General features: G+C 42.5%; 5 protein-coding genes across 5 annotated transcripts; 2 read left to right on the top strand and 3 right to left on the bottom strand.

Annotated features, from left to right (window-relative positions):
• Positions 1-972: 972 nt before the first annotated feature.
• Positions 973-3,650, bottom strand: EAF01_003853 (uncharacterized protein). Its single transcript, XM_038912107.1, has 5 exons — positions 3,188-3,650; positions 2,468-3,126; positions 2,314-2,418; positions 1,801-2,266; positions 973-1,733 (listed from the first exon to the last, which is right to left on the bottom strand). Exons 1-5 carry the CDS (start codon positions 3,417-3,419, stop codon positions 1,261-1,263), a joined length of 1,935 nt encoding a protein of 644 aa, XP_038771791.1. The 5' UTR covers positions 3,420-3,650; the 3' UTR covers positions 973-1,260.
• A 479-nt stretch (positions 3,651-4,129) lies between these two features.
• EAF01_003854 (uncharacterized protein) lies at positions 4,130-6,592 on the top strand (the record flags this gene model as incomplete). The annotated part of the gene is made up of 9 exons (XM_038912108.1): positions 4,130-4,205; positions 4,255-4,585; positions 4,639-5,089; positions 5,137-5,339; positions 5,396-5,521; positions 5,580-5,765; positions 5,818-6,176; positions 6,224-6,391; positions 6,447-6,592. The coding sequence occupies 9 exons, from the start codon at positions 4,130-4,132 to the stop codon at positions 6,575-6,577; spliced, it is 2,031 nt and encodes a 676-aa protein (XP_038771792.1). The 3' UTR covers positions 6,578-6,592.
• A 165-nt stretch (positions 6,593-6,757) lies between these two features.
• EAF01_003855 (uncharacterized protein) lies at positions 6,758-8,655 on the bottom strand (the record flags this gene model as incomplete). The annotated part of the gene is made up of 7 exons (XM_038912109.1): positions 6,758-7,072; positions 7,123-7,434; positions 7,487-7,546; positions 7,606-7,837; positions 7,892-8,343; positions 8,391-8,462; positions 8,518-8,655. 7 exons carry the CDS (start codon positions 8,653-8,655, stop codon positions 6,758-6,760), a joined length of 1,581 nt encoding a protein of 526 aa, XP_038771793.1.
• A 448-nt stretch (positions 8,656-9,103) lies between these two features.
• On the top strand, positions 9,104-12,534 carry EAF01_003856 (uncharacterized protein; the record flags this gene model as incomplete). The annotated part of the gene is given in 5 exon segments (XM_038912110.1): positions 9,104-9,686; positions 9,739-9,960; positions 10,041-10,134; positions 10,171-10,833; positions 10,848-12,534. 5 exon segments carry the CDS (start codon positions 9,104-9,106, stop codon positions 12,532-12,534), a joined length of 3,249 nt encoding a protein of 1,082 aa, XP_038771794.1.
• A 3,629-nt stretch (positions 12,535-16,163) lies between these two features.
• EAF01_003857 (uncharacterized protein) lies at positions 16,164-17,601 on the bottom strand (the record flags this gene model as incomplete). Its single annotated transcript, XM_038912111.1, has 2 exons — positions 16,164-17,046; positions 17,108-17,601. The coding sequence occupies 2 exons, from the start codon at positions 17,599-17,601 to the stop codon at positions 16,164-16,166; spliced, it is 1,377 nt and encodes a 458-aa protein (XP_038771795.1).
• Positions 17,602-21,936: the final 4,335 nt, after the last annotated feature.

A 21,936-nucleotide genomic window follows, 5' to 3' on the forward strand; every position in this document is an offset into this window, starting at 1 on the left:
GATCTCGATCATCCGGCTTCTACACTTGTAGAACTGAACTCTGCGAAACTAACGGAGGATTCCTCAGCAATTGAAACTCAAGGTACTGGTGAAAAGTCAAGAAAGATCGAAGTATGGCCTGTTCAGCACATAGCTTCCGGTTACCGCTTGGAACCAAATTGTATGATTGCTGGTACGCTCACTTCAAGAAAGTCTTTGATGGAAATAGTGTTTGTTAATGCAAATTTGTGTTTTCCATAGCCGGTTCTGTTGTATCAAAGTTTTTGGCTTGGCGGTGAGATATTCCAGTCTTCATGGAAGCATGATTGCGTCCATTGCAACGGATGCGAAGTTAATTTCTACTTCGGTAGGTAGAAGAGAAGTTATCAAAGTTCTGATGAGATTAAGTATTCCCACCTTATTGGAATAGCTCTAGATTTACCCAATGACTTAGCACTCTGCAGTACATACTACGCTATTTCCACCCAGTCTGGTAGACGAGTGACTTCAAGAGACATGGAGAGCCTCGAACCCTTGAAATTGACTTTTGCCAGCCTTTTAGATTTTGACACATCTTCGATTGCGAAGGTTTCATTGCGAAAAAGCAATGATTGCCTGGATTAGGATTCTCCAGCTATGTTACTATGGAATCAGTATCTCGAACTCGAATCCGACAATTGTTTATTAATAGATGTTCGAGAAAAGTCTTAGAAGACGTACCATATAAGCCCATGCAGATCACACAAACAAAAGGCTTGTAGAAAGGTAGGCAAGTGCCATAAAAGGCGTCAAAAATGGTACACCGTAAGACTTGGTAATGATCTACAATGAATATTGTTTAAAATCGATAAATAGCGGTGGGATGTAGGGAAATGAAGCTAATGCTACCTTAAATCGATTCGAGCTAAACCTTATTTCATCGTCCATCCACTAATTAATGTTCCACTTCAGCGCTTGTTTCACATTTTATATGTACCTGCATTGTATCTTTGATGGTTTCAAGACTATACAGTTTCATTATTTCTTCAAAGACTTCGTACCATGTATTAAAATAGCTTCATTAAAAAGAGATGGCGGGAAGGACATTGAAAGAAAACGGGGAAGGACTCTAGGAAACAGTTCTGATTGAATCCGACAAAGATTAGATTTCGAGTGAAAAGTCTGATACATTTATATAAACCGGAGGAAGAAACAAAGGGTATTGAATGGTATACCCCATTGAAGATGATTATAGGATCCTTCTAGAACACTCTCCTATCAATGTTACACTCTCCGCTCATATCAATGAAGTTGCTTAAGTTCAACCTCATTACTGTGTCCAGTGGGATAAGGTATGTCTTCATCTTCAGGCACTGACCATTTCTGATAGACCATCTCACCATGTTGTACAAAATGTCCTTCATTATCAATACCAATAACAGGATCTCTCTTTACTTCCAACACGGCGCCACCCAAGAACAAAGGAACTGCGAAACGAAAGACCATATAATAAATGAAACCAGTTAGAACAAGTGTCCATCCGATTGTGGGAACAATGTACCAAGGTATGGAACTTCCAGGAGAAGATTCTGGAATCCATAACGCAGCCATCGGAAATGCATTGGCGACGAAAACAATAATTGCAGTTATGAGACTGAACCATCTGTTTGTTGTGGAGTATGTGTTCCATTCATCTGTCTCTCTTGATCGCATCCATATCATGCCAAAACTGAGACATATCGCGACCAGTGCATCAATTGGGTATGTGTAAATTTCTGCCAGAAGCTGTCAGTGAACGTTGGGAAGGTGGAGAACAAAAGTGAGATTTGAGAATTCACTTACCAACAAGCAACGGGTAAGCGTCCCTGGACCGAGGGATTCGAATCGAGGCAAGAATCAAAATCGTGGAGAATGCGCAATGAAGTACGAGAGCTGGAAATGGAATTGGCTCGATTTCGGCTCGCTCTGGCGTGGCTGTGGCACCTCCCTGTGGAGGATGCTCAACCGTCTCTCCAACTTGTTTCGATCGCTTCAATTTCTTGGTTGCCCATTTAATAATGTTGACGTTCTTGGCAAAGACCAAAGAGAATGGAAGTATCCCTTCTTTCGCAATCTCCTGCTTGACACGAGCAGCGGTAAAAGTAGTGACAATGACGTTGCCCAAGCTTGAGACAGCCAGGCATGCATCCATCAGTTGACTTGCTCGCCTTTCGTTCCAAGCCTGACCAATAGTTCGCTTGAAGAATTGTTCGACTACTGATTCATCTTCTGGGAAATCTCCATCTTGTGAGACTACTACTACTATCATCTAAAGTTGCTATCAGCATGTTTTCATGGGCCATTCAAGGTTCATACAACATATGATATGTTAGTTAATAAGTACAGTAAACACATTATTCCAACAGTCCATAGAGATATGCCTCGAAACCGAGTGGTTGGCTTCTTAATTTCACCGAGGACCTTAAACAATGTTAGGCAGACCACAAAGGCTGGCCGAGACGGTACCTACATAGTTTGCCTGGTTCCACCCACCGCATGTGAATATAATATTGAGGTATGCGGCTGCAAATCCACGAGCATGGTCTCCTTTCCCTAGTTCTTTGAAACTGGTACTTGTGTCGAGGTTAGTGTACGAAAGCGGGTCGCGATGGAAGTGTCCGGTATGATTGTTGAGTACCATGAAGCCAAGTATAATTATCATAATAAGCATAGAGACCTTGGTCACAGCGAAAACACTGTTCAAGTGAACACCGAACATCCTGCCTAATGCATGCAACAAGGTAACGAGCCAGGCAGTACCAAGAGCGATTCCTTGTACTGCCCCCTTTGGTGGATCACTTATTCCTGCTGCTGCGAGACAATGAACTGCAAACGAAACGCAATTGGCTGCAGAATTTCCGACGACCACAAATACGAAGCCAAACATACAAATCGCCATGTATTTAGGATGTTTCGCGAGAAATTTGATGTAGTTGAGTTCACCACCACTTCTTGGAACAGCTTGGATTTCGCCAGCCATCCTCCGCCGTGGAATCGTAAGGCCATACTCGACGTACATTAACGTGCCAGCCATGCTAGCTACGAAGCCCAAGGTCCAGAGAATGAGACTCGCCCCGATATTCCTATCTTGTTGTATAATAGTGGTTGGCGACTCAAAGATCCCCGTTCCTGAACATGTATGAGTAATGGTCGCTGCAGAGGCAAGTCAGTTTTTAGGAAGGTGACATACCCATCATGCGATTTATTATGATACAAGCGACTTGGAAACGACTCAACAAATCTTTGTCCTCTGGAGATTTTGTGAATTCTTTCGAAGAGTTACCAATAGCCTCCTGTTCGTCCAAGTATATCAAATCATCAACACTGAGACCACCAAGACTTATATTGCTCCGGTCTTGATACAAACTTTCCGAAGGTACAGCCATGGTTGGTGATTGCTGTTGCGCCGGATTTCCCATCATTGATTTGATCAATTCAGAGTTCTGATTTCCGATGAAACGCAGGTTATATGCAGATTGATAGCAATTGGCTACATTGAAATGTTGAATCCTTCAAATGTGAAGGAGAGGTTGGCTGGGCCATGACTGTTCTGAAGTATTTGAACTAGGCCTCGCCCGCACCCGTAGAGGCTTCGGTGAACTATTTTGTGTGACAGCCTCATTCTTAATATCTTGTCGGATTGAGACAAGGACAAGAAGCCAAGATCACAAAATAAGTGAGATTGGGTCACACTCACGAGGGTGGCAGGGGGATTTATTTAACTAAGATTATTGGCTGCGCCCCCGCGCCCCTCATTCTCTCTAGTTGCACACTGGAACAATAGCTTCACAGGGCTTAGGCATAGAGTATTCATCTGACAGAAAGATAACTATGGGACGGAGAGGATTTGCTTATATTTTTATGTGTTTAACCGATTTAGAATAATCCGGGTCGTCATTCCATTGAACTACAGCGGTACATATGATAAGCGGATGGTGGCAATACAATAGCTAGTCGTAGGCAGCTAATTTTTTAAACAGGGCTACACACTACATTTCGAGGGAGACAAGTACCTGTTGATTTTGACAACTTTTTTTCTTTCATATTGTTGCTATCTCTATCACTCTCTTTGCTTTTAACATGATACTATTGCGCTCGATATTGTGGAAATCTCTTGACAAGGGACAAGGTTATGATGATGGAATTTTTTGACCACATGCGGGCCCTTGCTGATAAGCTTCACGATCGCACTCGTGTCTCTCTACCTGGTAAGCAAAATATATATGCAATTCGTTACCGGATTTCTGATTTTCGTAGATTCTCACGATTCGAGGTCCGATAACAATTTGGAGGAAGAACTTGACGAACTTATAAAGTATCTATCGACAGTCCACGCCCGTTTTCTCGATGTTCAGGGTACCTCGGACCAGAATGGCGATTCTCGTTCGTCTGGGGACCTTATCAGAATCTTGATCGACGTTCATGGGAATCTGAAAGTTACTTTGCAGTTGATAGAAGAAGAAGATGCGAGAAATTATAAGACCCCCAAAAAGGCTTTTCTCTGGAAGTCGGATCTGCTGAATTCAGTTGCGGAAGCTATAGCCATTGAAAATCACAAATTGAGAGTATTGCTCTGCACTTTCGACCCGTAAGTAGATTACTGCCAGCAGATGAATTTGGCTCATATTGACTCTTTTCTAGAGATGCAAATGTTGAAGCTGCCATTCCTCTAGAATGGAGAAGGTTGAGATCGCAAAATATCGAGGGCTACGTCGAAACGGAAATACAAAGATGTGGGAGACAGGGAAGCGAAGCAAGCCGACTGGATGGCTATAATTACCAATTTAAATGGAACAAGTTGAATGATGCAGAATACTTGAGCAGTATCTCCGGGGATAAACTTTGCAAAGTTTCGGCCAAATCTTGGGAAACTTTCATTCAATGTTTCACTCGAAATCTACAAATTGCACGAGAAGAGTCTTGTGAACCTTCTGATAGGTGGATACATCTTATGATTTGCTCGCACTACTTGATGTCCGCTAGAGACTCTCGGGAGTATCGCCAATTCTCCACACATTTCAAACATCCACAAGATTTATGTATCATTGATACGGGCTTCACTTTACATCATTATATAACGGAGCTAGAGATCGTGAGTAGCTACCACTCCTTGATTCACCTAAAGCTGACAACCCACAGCTGCTCTTCGGCATTCTTACTGAAATAGAAACAGAATATCTCAATCCTGATGCAGTTCAGGAAAGGACCAAGACAAAGAATTCGCAGCAATCCACGCCATTGATTTCTCAAACTCCTCTACTAGTACAAGATAGGCATGAAAGTGTCTCAACTGAGTCGACTCAGTCAATGAGCATTGATGAATACGGAGTTGTTTTCAAATGGTAACACAATCTGTAATTCCGCGATATAGTCATGTAGGAATACTAACATTTGTTAGTCAGCTCAGTGGCGAGCAAGCTGGTCATATAATTAAAATTCGAATCGATGCAGAGGGTGCATTGACTTTGGATTTCGATGAGGAACCACGTCTTTGGCCTAAAACCCTTCAGGCGTTTAGAGAATTGTAAGTCTGCACAATTAAACTGCTGACGTGGTAATGATTTCTAATTCTTCCATTATAGGGATTTACGAAGAGCTTCTATTCACCCCAATTATCTTACCCCTGGAATATATATGTGTCATTTAACACTTGAGAGGAAACTACGTGGAAGAACCGATATCCCGAGTGGCCGTTTGTTCTTCGAAAGCTCAATACGTTTGAAGGAATTTCAAAGGGCTCTGACAGGATATAAGGTTTTAGTAGACTTGTTAGTTCTTCCAATATCTGCAGGACATCAATACCTGCTGATTCTTCTACAGTCAACAGGGCATCAAACTCCGGACCCTTGAGAAGTATCAATTTGAAAGCAAAAATGCGATTACTGGAAGACTTCAAATTTGGCTGAAAGATTTCAGCAGGGGGCATGATTCTACCCAAGCTGGTGCAGGCTCTTCACTTCGAAGAGCATCGACATCTCTCTCAACTGTGAGCGGAACTACTTTTGCTTCGATAGCCACACTGAAGGCCCAACAAGCCATTCCTGGTTCACATCTGACCACTATTGACGAGGGGAGTGGCTTACAAATAGAAATGCCCGTTCCTCCACTGGTCATTATGTTTGTTGAATCCTCGTCGAGAGCTGGGAAGATCCAACGAGGGCAGATCTTGGCATTCAAATGTAAGCAAGCTGAATCTTTTCTTGATTGGTTACTAAGACAGTCGTAGTTGCAGAGAACTCGAAGCTTGACCGAAAAAAATGCAAACCTGATGACAAATTTTCTCGCTGCTTCGTGCTTCGCCCTGTTCGTTGTGACCTTGAAATTGGACCTCTGAAATTTCCACAAAACCCGAAAGAACTCAGCTGGCTCGAAGTTTCTTTCTCAAACGATGAAGGTAAGTTGTGACTCGGTAAAAAGAATTGTATCAAATGCTAAGATATTGTTGATAGAAAGGGAAATCTTTACTAAACAACTTGAAGATGCAAGAAAAATATATCATCGACGTATGGAACAACATAATAAGGGCTTAAAATTCATGCGCCAGGGCCGTCATAATACCAAGGAATACGGCGTAGATTGATGACAATGAATAATGTATAATCTTTCATGATGAACGAAACGAAGGCTACGAAAATGGTAGCATTTAGTGCACCGTGTATATTTTCTGGGCTCATACGCCTTTTGTATAATATGGTTCTACTTTTGAAGATCATTTCATGAATTGAGTCTCCCTTATGTGTATATGATTTCTCATCATTTGCTAGGCTAATGTTGTCTCCAACTCATCTTGGGAGAGGAAGGTGCCTCTTCTTCTCGGAGCCGATGGTCCATTGATAATTTGATCCCCCCTTCTTTGGGAGAATTCATTGCCTGAGGTAGACTGGACTGCAATTCTCTGCTCTTCCAAACTACAGACCATACCATCTATATTGCTCGAAACATCCTCGTAAAGTAGGTCAGATCTACTGCTGTATTTTACCATGCCAGAATGGTCGGAGTTCAGAGGTAGATTTCTTGCACCTGGCGTTGCGCTATCTTCTACCATGAGAATCTTCTCGCCCACAATGCCATTTCGCTGTTTTTGCTGTTAGCCACCCGAAAGTTTATCATCCAAGAAAAGCTTACTGTTCGAGGTTGGGAATAATGCCTCTCCCAAAAATACAACACTTCTGGTGCATGCGAGGAGGATCTTTCTTTCCGCTTGCAGCAACTCTCAAATCTGTGTTTTAACTCGATGAGATAAGTAGAAGGTGTGCCATTTTCACGATCACGACATAATTGGCCGATCAAAACTTTGTTTGGTTGTGATTTTACAGCTTCAATAAGAGAAGGGTTGTTGAGACCTGCTATTGGGATACCAAAGCCGACAAGTCCGTGCCAGGAGTCAAATATCTCACGCTCGTACGGATCACGACTATCTGCAGCTCTGAGAAGTGACTAAACAGCGTGAGATTAGCACCCATATCTAGGAAGCCGAGACAAAACTTACCTCCTGGACTATCAGGCCTCCAAGACTTTGTCCAATAAAGATTATAGGCCGATTTCGTGTCTATGACCTGTGTCAGCAACAGCCCTTAGCGGCTTCATCGACATGGGTACACCACCTACCGAAGTGTTTCTGCGAAGCATTGTCAATCTATTCAAGAAGGTACTTGCTATATCCTCGATTTTTTCCATGGATTGACCTCCAGAGACAGTGGACGGATATCCATACAACAGGACACGAATGTTTCGAATATCTTTGGGGAGGAAATCTCTCAACCACATCTCATGACTACCAGGAGTTGTGGAACGGAAAGTCCCAAAGGCGTGCGTTCCAAGACCCACCACGGCTACGATACTATAGTTCACGTCAGTCTCGAGAACGAGTCGTGTGAATGATATTTTTACATACTCTACATCAGCTTGCAACCCCTCAGAACTGGCATTATACAAAGTTGTGAAGTTCAGGAAATCCGCATCATATTGTATCTCCGGTACATCTGAATGTGATTGGCGTGCTAGGATCACTTTTGGTAAATGCTCTGTTGGAAACCCATACTCCTCGTCTGGAAACGTAACGGTAGCACAAAGATGTTCTCTCGTATGAAGCGCAAGGCTTCGTATCTTGGGTTTGCTACGAAATTCCTCTTGAACTATTACTTCAAGAACCTTTTCCGTGTACGCTACCGGTATGTTCTTAATGCGAATAGTATCTGGTCTGTCTTTTATTGCGGGTGGCTTGGGAACTTTCTTTGAATCAGAACTTGGAGGTTGCACTGGCCCTTTTCCTTTGTCTGACTTTGGTAGAGGATCGAGTTCTCGCAATATAGCTTGAACTTTGATACGACAGAGGTTATGTACTTTCTGTGATTGTTAGTTGTATGTAAAGTACCTATATCGTGCTAAAATACCTGTAATTCCTCAGGTTTGGGCGCCTCGTTGCTTGGTAACTGGACTTCATAATCATAGTTCTGCGCTCCGGACTAATTGTGAAGGTTAAACTTACAGTCGACCTGAGTGATGATGACAAATACTGACAGCGGACTTATTTCGAATCACTTTCGCATTTTTACCGAAGAACTTATGAACGATGCCCTCAATGGCGACAGTACATTCTTTTCGATCACCGGAGACGGTACAAACGCAACGCAAAACATCGTCTGAATTTCGACTCATTGGATAAACACGCTTTCAATTATACTTGCGCAACAGATAAAGCGGATTATGTAAAGGGAAAAGTAAATTCGTTGAGGTATTTCATACGCGGGATCTGTTAATGTGCCTCGACCAGGCTGCAAGGTATACTTCAATGATGAGGCTCAATGCGGAGAGAATACTCGAGCTGACCATTTGCTTGATTTACTTGGCTCTCGGGGCTGTTACTGTGACCTAATACGGAATTCCTCACATGTACCCGTGCATCCTCGGCGTTGTGTGACTAGTCATTTGTCTTATCGCTCAGCCCGAAATGTTCGCCCTATGGAATGAGACATGGCACCAGGGCAGTGCTCAACCCGTGGTATCGATGTACACTCGGTGAGGGGTTTGATAAAGAAGAGATGATACCAGGTAATTGGGAACATTACTGCATCAAGTTTCGAACTTTATAACAGACTTCACTACAATGTCTCCTTTTCGGAAATCTCCAGCGAAGAACGTGGAAAAGTCAAGCCGGGTCCCGTCTTACAGGTCAGCTGACTATCCAAATCCTCAATGGCAAGAAGATGTGAAGATAAGGACGCCTTCATTTGGCACATCAAGCCTTGCGACAGAAACGGAAACTACTAGTTCTCCAATAATAGTACCCCAACCGCCAATAAATATCGACGATGTATGGCGAGAAGTACGAGCACTTGAACGCCACAGGTTCGCATCATCTCGGTACCGCAAAGTCGGGAAGACTATTGAGCCTGTTATAGACTTTTTAACGAGGTTTTCTCCTATAATAGATATGATGGTTCAGGGGACTAGTAGTGCCTCTTTAGTGTGGGGCTCTTTGAAAGCTGTTTTGATGGTTGCTCAGACTTCGGCTACTTACTTTTATTATATCGACAATGCCATGTTGAAGCTTAGCGACATCCTTTCCATATCGAGTCAGTATGAAAAAATGTTCGCGACGGAATTCCGTGTTAGAACTGCGTTGTCGTATTTATATGATGAGATATATCTTTTCCTGGAGAAAATACGAAATTCGGTTTCTGTTTGCTGTTAGTAAATTGTCCCCCAATCTCTTCTACCCCAGTTCTGACAAACTGTTAGCATTGAAGGTCTTTCTCAAGAACCTGAAAAAGTCTTTCGACGCAGAGTTTAAAGATAATTTGGAACACATCGAAAGATATACTCGTGTTTTCAATGATGAAATTACTCTTGCGCATCGAGAGAGGATGGGTGTATCGACTAAGAAAATCCAAGAATTAGTTGGAAATATTGCTTTAGACAATGTGAATCTTGCCAACCGAGTAGACAGTCGAGATGTATATCGTGAGTCCAGTCATTTACCTATACTTATCTTTCACTGAACTTCCTATACTTCCTATAGCGATCCGCTAACAGTCACATAGATATCAAAGAGGCAATATTAAAATGGTTAACCCAGGTCGACGCTAGAGAAGATTATTACCGAGCTCTGAAAAGACGCTCACCAGGAACTGGAGTGTGGCTGCAAGATGATCCAAGATTCCGGAGCTGAAGACGCTGCACCGAACTTGCGACTGACCGTTCGATATTGTGGATTCATGGCCGGCCAGGATCAGGCAAAACTGTGCTAAGTACTACTGCCATTGAACACCTTCAACTTGAGTTGGACGAAATGTTAGAAAGATCGGAGAACAAAACTCCCTCTGTGGCTTACTTTTATTGTGATTCCGGAGACACCAGGAAAAGATCGACGTTAGAGATCCTTGGATCGATTTTGGCGCAGTTGATTGTACCACTGCATGACTTTCCAAGCGAGGTCAACGAAGCGTATGAACGAGCGAGGAAGTATGGAAGACATCATTTATCAACTGCGGATGATATTGTATCTGTCATTAGGAATGTGGTACAAGATATTCCATCTTGTTACATTATCATTGATGGAATAGACGAATGCAGCGATCCAGCTGACCTCACAAAAACCTTTGCGGATATCGCGACAGACTGTCACAATGTTCGACTAGGTCTCTTTTCTCGCAATCTTCCTACTATTGCATTCGAGCTAGAGAAAGTTTCCTGTGCAGTAATAGAGCTGGAACCTTTCTTGGTACAACCAGATATTGACAAATTTTTAACAAAATCATTGGATAATTTACCCGGGAAAGGTACCACGGCACAAGACCAGGCTTTCTCAAAACTGTCGAATGCTTCTGGTGGTATGTTTTTATATGCAGCTCTGGGAATCCAAAGTCTAGCGAAGCAATTGATTCGCAGGGTGTGGCAGATGCCATTGAAAGAATACCAGAAGGGCTCCACGGATTTTATGGCCAGATACTCGAGAAATTAGGTTCGCAGAGTATTCGAAGACGGGATCTTGCTCGCCGAATTCTCTTGTGGGTTTGCTGTACAACAAGACCAATCTCCTGGAAAGAGCTCCAGTGCGCTTTATCGTGGGACGAGACCAAGGAGATATTTATAGAGGACCAGCGACCTTTCAAAGATGCTGTCCTCGATATATGCGCTCCTTTGATAGAGTATCGACCAGAGAAAGATACATTTCACCCTGTTCATACATCAGTTCGCGAGTTTCTAAGGAAGTCTCAAGGCTTCGAGTCCATGTCGGCGAAAGCAACCCAATTTCTTATGACTGAGTCTCACGCACACCAGGCTATTGCCGAAGTATTACTAGCTAGTCTCTCACTACCAGATGTTATACATAACACAAAGGTAGACGACCTTCACTATCCATTAGCGAGATATTCTACGGAGAACTGGTGTCATCATCTATCGTCGGCGTCATTTAAAGAGAATTTGTGCCAAAAATATGACACGTTTGCGGATTCGTCTTTAGCGCGATCGACTTGGATCCTCCGATTCCTCATTTCAAACAGGCAGTCGTTTCCTCTACAACGTATAGCAAAGTATCAGAAACAAGTCAATGATTGGAAAAATCGCAAAGAAAGCTCAACCACTACTTTCGCAGCGGAAGATTTAGCAGATATACAAAGAGCATTGATTGAATTAGATCAACTGGACCTAGGCCAAGCAGAATCCATCTCAAATTTCGAGCGCGATCTGATTGTCCGGGATCTGGCAAGAGCTTTTACAATGGCAGGAAAAGTCGATAAAGCAATTGATATGTTCGAAAAGGCTATTGCCCAAGGACCCGAAGGGCTTCAATCGTCAGAATCTGTCCGCACCACCTGGCTTCTCAATAGTCTTGGAATAATGTATGACCAAAAAAATCTCACCGATCTTGCTTTAAACACGCAGTTAAAAGCTTTATCCATCCAGGAAAAATATCTTCCTCCTAATCATCTCGATCTTGCATTAACACTAAACGAATTGGGTCGAGAAACACGACATCTTGAGAGATACTCGGAGTCCGAGAAATACCATCTCAGAGCCCTCAGTATTCTGCGTCAATCTCTTCCCGAGACGGACTTACAGATAATTTGGACACTCAATACTCTCGCTCGTTGCTACCGCTTCCAAGTTCGCTATCCCGAAGCACTTGCTCTCCATCAACTTGCACTCAACGGCCAAATCACGCTAATGGGGGAAGACCATCCTCATCCCATTCGTACGAGATCAGATATCGCCAAAGTATTGAAAGCGCAAGGAAAATTCAAAGAAGCGTTGGAAATCATGGAAGATATGTTCGTGAGAAGAGTTCGAGTACTAGGAAATGATAATCCGGATACATTGTGGACGATGAATGATATTGGGATGGCGTGGGAGGATATGGGTATGCATAGTGGGGATGTGGGGTGCCGGAAAAAGGCGATTGAGTGGCATGAGAGAGCTTGGGAGGTACAAGTGAGGGTGCTGGGGGAGGAGCATAAGCATACTATCTGGAGTCGGGGAGTTCTGGAAAGGTTGAAGGGAATGGAAAGGATGGGTGATGCTGTTGCGGCTTAATGATTTGCATGAGATACTTGAAACCCTATCTGGTTTATGTTTATGATGTATGATAAGATTTATTGCTTTCAGGTAGATTTTCTTGGTTCATTTTTCGAAATGGTGGGTTTTGTGGTGCGGGGTAGAGACATTTTTTCTTCTGGGGGAATTGGGAGACCATTAAGTTGGCAGATATATCTCGTTGCATGTAGCTAGCACCATAGTACCTTCAGGCATTACGGTATATGTAAGAAAAATGTAATGTCAGCTTTGCGAGTGGTGAAGTAATCTAGTGAATCAAGACTGTTGACTCGATTTGTAAATTCTAGTATATAATATGTACAAAATCCCAGAATATATTCAAGTCACATGTGAAAAGCAGTCAGGGAAACTTTGTTACTAGGAAATCGAGATTTGAGCTCTCATGAACCGTAAGTTCCAAATGGACACCAAGCCGGAATCCTTTATCTATATCTATCACTTTGCGAGTGGTACATCGGCCACGGCACGAAGAATTGCATCTGAATTGACAATAAACAGGTCTAATAACGGAAGTTGTTATTGACATGTTGGAATGACAACCAATAGCGAATTTGATGACATTTCAAGAATAATCCATGCATAACTGGAGAGTGTCCCAGGTTCTCCTTCTTTGAAATGTAATCTCAAAAGATATGCCCCCTCTTGGAGCTGTCAAAGCTATCTGTCTTTTCAGGATTCTAAAGAAACATCCCTCGTTTCTACAAGTCTTTTATATCAGTGCATTTCATTATCTTCCGTTCTCTTTAAGAGTACCCTGGTTTGGAATGAGATGACCAGAAGAATAGAGGCAAAGGTTTCAGTGGATACGACGCTACCGCAGGTAGGAACAGGTTTGCCAATACTCTCGATACAGAGATAATTGGATATAAAAGAGCGAGAGGCTCTCAATAGTCGAAACCGAAAACCAATCCCTTGGCTTTTCAGTAAATCAGGTGCGGAGTGGCGTAAATCCACATGGTGGGATTTTTAGAAAGATCGCCAATGTTTTCTTACTTTCTTACCTTACAAACATGAAAAGAAGATGGAGTTGAAGAATGGCAACTGGATAACAGCCGAGAGTTTTTTATGACAGTGAGAGTACACTTCCGTGACAGTGAGAAGCCTAACTTGTGAATGGACTAGCTCGCTTAACAGCAATAATTCTCAACTGCGATCGATGATTCCATTCTGGATTAAAAGCAATTGTGTATCGAAGACGAAAGTCTCAAAGCCACTGAGTTTTGGAGAAAAAAGCACTTCACAATACGTAGGTAGGAATTTTAGGACGCGAAAATGAACACACAGGTATTGAAAAGTCTTCAAGAACTGCTCCTAAGTAGTGGCTCGAAATCTTTTGTGGAACTGCTAGTAAGGATACAAACAATAACCCTCGGCATGTTTCTACACCTAACAAGAATCAATCATTCCAAAGAATACTATTCTACAACCTGAACCCAAAGACTCAGTAATCCAGCTAAATCTCAAACAACAGAGCCACGACTATGAAATAATCTGATCAAGGTTGATGCTCAAAGCAATTAACTTCGCGCCTGAGGTTTTTTTTCCTAATATAGAAATATGACATCCTATCATAGGACTTGTGAATGCCAATCTCCGAGAAGCTCCTTTGTGAGTGGCAGAAGGGTCCAGAAGACTTGAGAAACAAAGTTAAATTTTAGCAGCAGAAAATTTCGAAAGTAGAGATTGAGATAGAAGGGTTCTTGAATGTGATGTGATGACAATAATCCTGGTAGAAATCGACAACAAGCAGTAGTATAAATACTAGTTTTTTCAACACGAAAATATACATCCAGTTGAGGAACCGAAGGGATGATGGATCAAGGGAAAGAGAGGTTTGTTTTCCTTGTGCCGAGTACAAATGACCACTTTATAAAACCACATTTGGATATGGGAATGGGCTGCCACGGACCATTTATACACCAACAATTTTTTTTGGCTTGGGTATTCTCGTAGTTCGAAATTCTGTTGATCTGAGTGTGTAAAATGACAGCTTTTGATCACTGGACGACTAGTTAGTGTGAACTCCGATTTTCTTGCATTCTAAACTCACAAAATATAAGACTATAAAATCTCCTGACTTTCCCGATGACTCTTATAACATCACAATTCATCCCGAGCATCAATAAAGACAAGGAAATGCACAGAGTGAACGGGAAGTCCAACCATATCACCACGCTAAATGTGTAACAATTTTCCTAAAAGAAAATTACTTATATCTTAAGACCAGAGACGCCAGGAAAATGGAAAGGTAATGATGATAATGAGATCTGACAGCAAGCTGGCAAAAAAGAGATTAATCCTATATTAGTATCCGATGGATTCGATGATATCAACCCCCTTCAATCTACATATGAAGCACTCATCCTACAACAGAACATAACAGCTGAGGAACTCAGCGGCTGAATACTTTCACAGCTCCTTGAATTCAATCTTGAACCATTGTTCTGCTCACCTAATGTGAGATTATTACATTATTCGCACTATTTATACAATTAATTTTACAGAACTTGAACTTACTGTAATGTCGGACTCTAAGCAAAAATCCACCCTACACAAAAACCTCTATCACACCTAGCATCTTTCTCGCAGAGGAAAGGGAAAATCGATGTATAAAAAGGGATCAAGGACTGTGCCTGGCATTGGAAATATTTTAAAGACTCTTTAATTGTGTTGAGAAAAAGATGGATGGCATGATTTTGAGGTCAATTTGTATGTTGTTACTGGCTGGACTCTGACATTGGACAATGAGATGTTAACTGAAGAGTTTCGACAACAAGAATCAAAACTGATAATTCATCGACAGTGGTGAGAAAGGCAGTCCATGATAATAAGCAGATTTATGGCGACAGATGTTGCGATGTTCAAACAATCTTTAGTATCCCGGAATCAAAAGCCCAAAACATACGCTGAAGTTCCCTCCAGCATAGTCTGCTACATGACCAGCACCATCGGACAAAACATCGCCAGCGTATCGGTAAAAGTACAAAGAATCAATACAAGATGAGATACGTGCTACTTATAATTTCAAAATATTGTCTCGGAAGTAATCATAACCAAGAGCGGAGGTGAAAAGACTCAATGCACAGCTTGAGAGTCCCCACCCCCCGTATTCGATATGCCCCACTAAACTTCCACACTCCAGCTATAAAATAAAGGAGACGAAGAATTGAACTTATTATCAGGAAGAAAAGCCGATTATCTGGGATACCCCGAGGGGTAAACGGGATGAAGGTGTGTAGTTTAAGACTTTATGTTATGTTTTCTGTAGTGTTTCTAATACTGAAAAATGCTTCGTAGGGTGTAGAATCGAGAAGGAGATGAATGATGACAGCGAGTATGACGGTGGGAATGCACTTATATTGACGGTGATGAATGTCTGGGTGAGAAATCGGTGACAATATTAAGCATCGTCGACTATCTTGACTGTGCCACGTGTGAAGGTTGTCGGAGGTAATAATTTCTGCCAGTGGACTACGATCTGGCCACACTTAGTGATGAATAGAATGATCACAGCCCCTGACATGTTTGATAGATATCGACAAGCTGATTTGATGAGCTATAATTGCAAAGGGTATTGAATAAATAATTAAAAGCCATATTCAGAAAAATCAAAACCTCGCTTCCACCTTCTTCTCTACATCACCCAAAGCCCAAGCACTAGACTTCGTCTTGCTCCTCACACTTGTAGCTTGCTGTTCTGTAAACCCTTTTGCCTCGACAGCGGGATTGTAACCCAACTTATTCTTCATTCCAACTTCGGCGGAATCAACAGGAGCATTCGTTTTCCCATCGGCACGCTTATAAACAGTCACCACGACAGCCCCGCCCAATCCAAGATTGTGCTGTAAAGCTACTCTTGTATCATCAACCAATCGGTTATTTGCCCATCCACGAAGATGCCAGACGAGCTCAGCGCACTGTGCAATTCCCGAGGCTCCAAGTGGATGACCCTTTGAGATCAATCCGCCGGAAGGGTTGATGACCATCTTGCCGCCATATGTGATATCACCCGCTCTGACCATCTCATGAGCTTTTCCCGGTGGAGAAAGACCCATCGAGTCGATAACGATCATCTCATTGGCCGAGAAGCAATCATGCAACTCGCAGACCTTGATGTCTGCAGGTGTGACCTTTGCCTCCTCCATAGCAGTCTTTGCTGCAAATTTTGTCATCTCGAAACCCATAAGGTCGATTGCGGATTTGGAGAATAGTGATGGAGCATCAGTAGCCATACATTGACCGGCAATCAATACCGCTTGTTCTTTGAGATGTGGGCGGGCATCGAGGAAGTCTTGTGAAACTAGAACAGCTGCGGCTCCTCCATCTGATGTAGGACAGCATTGCAATTTTGTGAGAGGCTCATGGATCATAGGAGCTTTCATGACTTGCTCTAGAGTATATACATCTTGGAATTGAGAGTATGGGTTTCGTTGCGAATGTTCGTGGTTCACTCTGGCAATCTCCGCGAAATCTTCATTTTTGGCACCATACCTATTTGCAACGAAAAGTTAGCTTTTGCTACGCCATCCAACACGAGATTTGATAGGCATACTTTTCCATATATTCTCGCCCTGCATTGCCAAACATCTGCGCAGCCCCGGGTGCATTCGTAACGCCTCTAGTGGCACGCATCATTTCACCTGATGTGCCAGTCGGGTTACTACGATCATTCCAGAAACTCTGTAGCGAACCCGGATTCATCTTTTCGAATCCTACCACCAATATACAGTCTGCACCTCCATGACTAATGACATTTCTTGCCAATGCCAATCCTGTTGAGCCCGTTGAACAATTGTTGTTTACGTTGTAGATTGGGATCTGGGTCATTCCGAACTGATAAAAGACACGTTGTCCACAGGTTGAGTCGCCATAACAATAACACGCTACTCCTTGATCGACGTCGTCGTAATTGATTTGTGCATCAAGCATAGCCTTGATACCAGCTTCGAAACCAAGCTCAGTGTAATCGACTTTACCCCTTGGCTTGATGAATTTGGTCATGCCAACGCCTAGGACGTAACATGGTTCATTGCGCTTGATAACCATTTTGAGATTATAGATGAGTCAAGACAAGTGACAGTTATTACTGTGGTTTCAATCGTACAAGAAAAGTCGTGGATTTATGATATAGATTTAGATGAGAAATGGTGGTTGGAGAGCCTTATCATGTTCATTTCTGGGGTAACTTTTGCGGGGAAGCTACCGAGGTTCGCAAGTGGATCATTGCCGTTTTGAGCCATTATATCTGTGCTGAGGGAACCTTTTTGGTGCATGCGCTAAGCTCAATTAGGGGGTTAACGATTTTCAGTGTTCGTGGCGAACACAGTTCAAGCATTTTGCCTGTTTTATAGCACTATCAGCTTGAGCACCTGTGTGCCGGTATTGTTATACGATAATCTAACCATTAAGGAGCCTACCATGTGATAGCCTCTATGTACTATTATCTTTGTCTCTAGAGAGCGCCAGAGGTAACTTTCACTGGGAAAATACATAGCTTGATTCTCTAGCATCATGGAATCCTGCGACGAAGGATTTGTCCACAGCTTGAACTTAGGATTTATGAAGTGAAATAGTCTTGAAGCTAAATGGCCAGGGATTTTGCGGTGCAAGGTTATTCAGGCAAATCCATTCAATCAATACTAGATTCGATCACATTCCTCAGTATTCATGCTTTACTATTCATCTTATCTTAAGTAGTCTCATTTCTCATCTGCTAATAATCTCCTTGGGCGTTGAAGCTATCTCGATGACCTCACATTCAAGCATGCAAGGAGCATCCGAGAAGGATATCCGAGCCAACATCGATGTCGATATTTCGACCGGAAAAAATGAGCTCTGATCGAACGGATTCTGGATCACAATCCGAATACCCGTCTAAATGATCATGGTATTGTTGTCCGGTTATCGCAATGCCTTGATGATTCTTGAATTTCCTCTTCGTCTAGCCACACACTCGTTAACCGAGTCTCCACGATCGTGTAGTAAATCATGTTCAACCAAAATATTCTCAGGCTGTACATTGATCTATAAGTCATCGCTTCTACCTTGCCGATAGAAGCACAAATGAGTGAAATATAAGTCTCGTCCTAACCTTGATCTTACACTGTGGCCGCAGCCAATTATTGTAATCTTACCTACCTAGTGTCTTCATTTATTTCATCAATTTTTGTAACAGCTTTAGGCATCAAAACGTATGACAAACGAGCGAGCTAACACATACCGATTGTACAAAAGAATTGCTCTTGACAATCATCTCTTTCCCTATGCCTCTTTCACTGATCATATGCAAGCAACTACTAGAGTAGATAGAAACCACGAAGGAAGCCCACCCACCAAAACTTTCCAAAAAAAAACAAAAAAGTTAACAGACATACAACAGTGGGGATTCGCTGGTGGTCACCCACCCAACTACTAATCCACCGATCTGAAGCTTGTGTATGGCAGAGCGGACGGGATGCCCAATTCTCTTCAGTCTATGGTCGTATGTGACAAAGTAGGAAGTTAGAGAGTTTATATTGTATACTGCTTTCGAGGTTTTTATGATGGGAAAGTGGTGATGGGAGAGAGAAATGCAGAGAGAGATATTACCGGGGTCTGTATGAAGATTTTCACGTTGAAGATATGATGTGAGAAAGCTGCTAGATGTCTAAGTCAAAAAGCATCGGGGGGGGGGGGGGGGGGGGGGGGGGGGGTAGCCCGAGGGCCCTTCGGGTCGGAAGCCATCTGTGGAGCAGGATTGGGCTATTAAACGACGCTGTAATCACAGGCACCCTCAGATCCATTGACGTCTAGGGCAAGCGAATCGAATTTAAGGGTCAACTATCAAAACTGAAGCAATTTGTATCTGAAACGTCTCAATGAAGTAAATTGGACTCAAGCCTCTGCTGACGGAAAGCGAACGAGAGGAGCTAAGATGGTAGACTATTCATATTGTATTATTGACCAGACTATATTAGAACGGCAACCAAAATCGAGAATTGAAATGAATGACAACGAGAATAATATGTCGATGTCTAGAGATAACGGAAGTGACTATGAATATGTAAGCAAAAAACCATCCAAAAGATGGGCAGAGTTCACAAGAACTACTTTACATATGAATCGCAAACACAGGGTGAAGAAATGGGAGAATCCTTTTGATTGTTGACCTACTCGTAAGGCATGAAACGTTGTTATCTCCAGTCTTCTCGATCAAGGTGTATAGATACTCAGACTGTGAGATTGCGAGTGGAATAATTTGAGTAGATACAGTAATCACAGGACACAAAATTTTCATTGTTAAACGGATAAAAATGTAAAACCCTTCAATTCACGCAAGATTTGTCCAGATAAGCCCAAGAAGCGAATATAAAAACTCCCTCCAGGAGCTGCAACGGAAGCAATTGAGCACACAAAGGTCGATTTTCTCAGACATGGCACATGTCACATGGGCCGCAGACCTGAGAAAAATTCGACTTAAGACTCAAGATAATGTTTGATGGGAATCAGTCAGCTAAACCGCGCGAGTTTGTCAGACGTGATTTATTTAGTGAGCCGGGAAGTTCAGGCAATGACAATGAGTGATAATGAATGACAACCATTGACAAAGAATAGACAACAACGAGAATTAAAACGTTTGGACAACGGGAAGAATTATTTTCGCCAACTGTCAATGAAGTGGAATTTACTGCACATAGCAATCTCAACCGAAAGAGCAATCCAAGGCAGAAAATATGAAACTACAGCCGCCAATCTCGAAACACAAGTCTATTTCCCAAAAGTGCAGCGGTATCCCTCGTGGACTCGTAGGAAGTAGTTGCGATGAAGTTGATGATTTGGCAACCGGAGTTTGAGAGACTTATATACCACAAACTGCGATATAGATTCTGGAGGTGGAAAGGGATATGTGATGTTCAATCTTGTCGACGCCTGTCACGCACCCATCCCAATCCCCACCCCCTCACCCAAGCGATATCCACATAAAACAATCTAAAACGTAAATCTCACCGCACATATCTAATGCCCAAGTATATAAAGCCTCCTCAAACTCCAATCGGAACCCCATAATGTAGTCTAGAGTGAGGCCCAAGAAAAAAGCTCAAGGACTCACTCATGTGAATTTGAAGCATATAGTCAACAGGATGGAAGGATGGAAGGGGCTGGTATATCGTGGTATCTCTCTAGATATTTAGGAACTAGGAAGAAGTTGTCAAAGTTGTGTGGAGTGCGGTGATTCAGCTGTGGTGGTATGTGAATTGAATCAGTGTTGATTGTGGGTAGAATGACGACGAAACTGGTAGAACTTGTCTCCCCAAATTCTGGCAACAAAACGGAAAGCTCTCGAGATGATAATGGTTAGAGCAACAATAACGCCATCACAAACCCAACTCCCCCGCATCAAATCCCGCAATACATAGCATAGCATAATTCAACCCCTGTCCCTAAGAATCCTAAAATAATCTCGAGTTCTCTGTACAGAATCCACTGAGTCACTGACTCTATACCGAAATGATGGTGCTTCCAGGGATGAGTATAGCGAGTCTAAAATTTCTTTCCATGATTCTTAAATAGGTAGTACAAAGTACTTGGAGGATATGGAATATTGAGCAGGGAGTGAATGTACTCATGCGAAGAGGAATTGTGTGATCACAGGGTATTCTATCACTAAGTATGAATGGTTTGGGGGGGGGGGGGGGGAATCTACTAGTATCAAAAGAGAATTCTAGTGGTGGGGCTGCACTCTATCTTCACTAGAACTAGAGAATCATCCACTATTTCAAAACATCTACATAGATAATTTCCACATGCGCCGCCTCCCCCCCCCCCTTCCTGATATACAATATACAATACACAATAATCAACACACGAGTATAAAACAACCTCTCATACTATCTTTTCCAAACTATGAACTTCAACAGCGCTCGAGATGACATTCGTCATATTCTTCGTGACTTGCAGTAACATCTTAGCATAGAATATCTGATTCTGTTCGACTGCTGCTGTGAGTATCTAGTTTAAGGTTTTTTTCTTTTTGTAATTTGATATTATTATTTTGACATTGAGATTGAGAGAAAAAGAATAATAATAATAAGAATAAGAGTAGAAATAACAGTGGTAATATATATCCTAAGCCAATGAAAATATAGCAATACAAAGCCAACAACAACAGCCAAAGACCGTCATCTAGCCCAAACCATCCTCTACTCATCTCACCATCTGACTATATCACCATCTCCCCTCCCCCCCCCCACCTCTCAATCCTCTCATATCCCTACCACACCCCTCTCCCATAACTCCTCAAGCCCACCTCCACAACCCACCAAACCTCCCACTGAAAGAACGCTCAAGCTCTAGTCAACAAGCATGTAACTATCCTTTCTCGTTAATCCAAGGAATGAGTAT

This window comes from Botrytis porri, assembly GCF_014898465.1.
Source record: "Botrytis porri strain MUCL 3234 chromosome Unknown BPOR_005, whole genome shotgun sequence".
NCBI classification, from domain to species: domain Eukaryota; kingdom Fungi; phylum Ascomycota; class Leotiomycetes; order Helotiales; family Sclerotiniaceae; genus Botrytis; species Botrytis porri.

Excerpts from the sequence above, each read along its gene's own strand:
- EAF01_003853 (XM_038912107.1), bottom strand. The coding sequence starts at position 3,419 with ATGATGGGAAATCCGGCGCAACAGCAATCACCAACCATGGCTGTACCT. Across the intron at positions 2,419-2,467 it reads GGTGGAACCAGGCAAACTAT|GTCCTCGGTGAAATTAAGAA; the intron begins GTAGGTACCGTC and ends ACATTGTTTAAG. Across the intron at positions 1,734-1,800 it reads CGCTTACCCGTTGCTTGTTG|AAATTTACACATACCCAATT; the intron begins GTAAGTGAATTC and ends AGCTTCTGGCAG.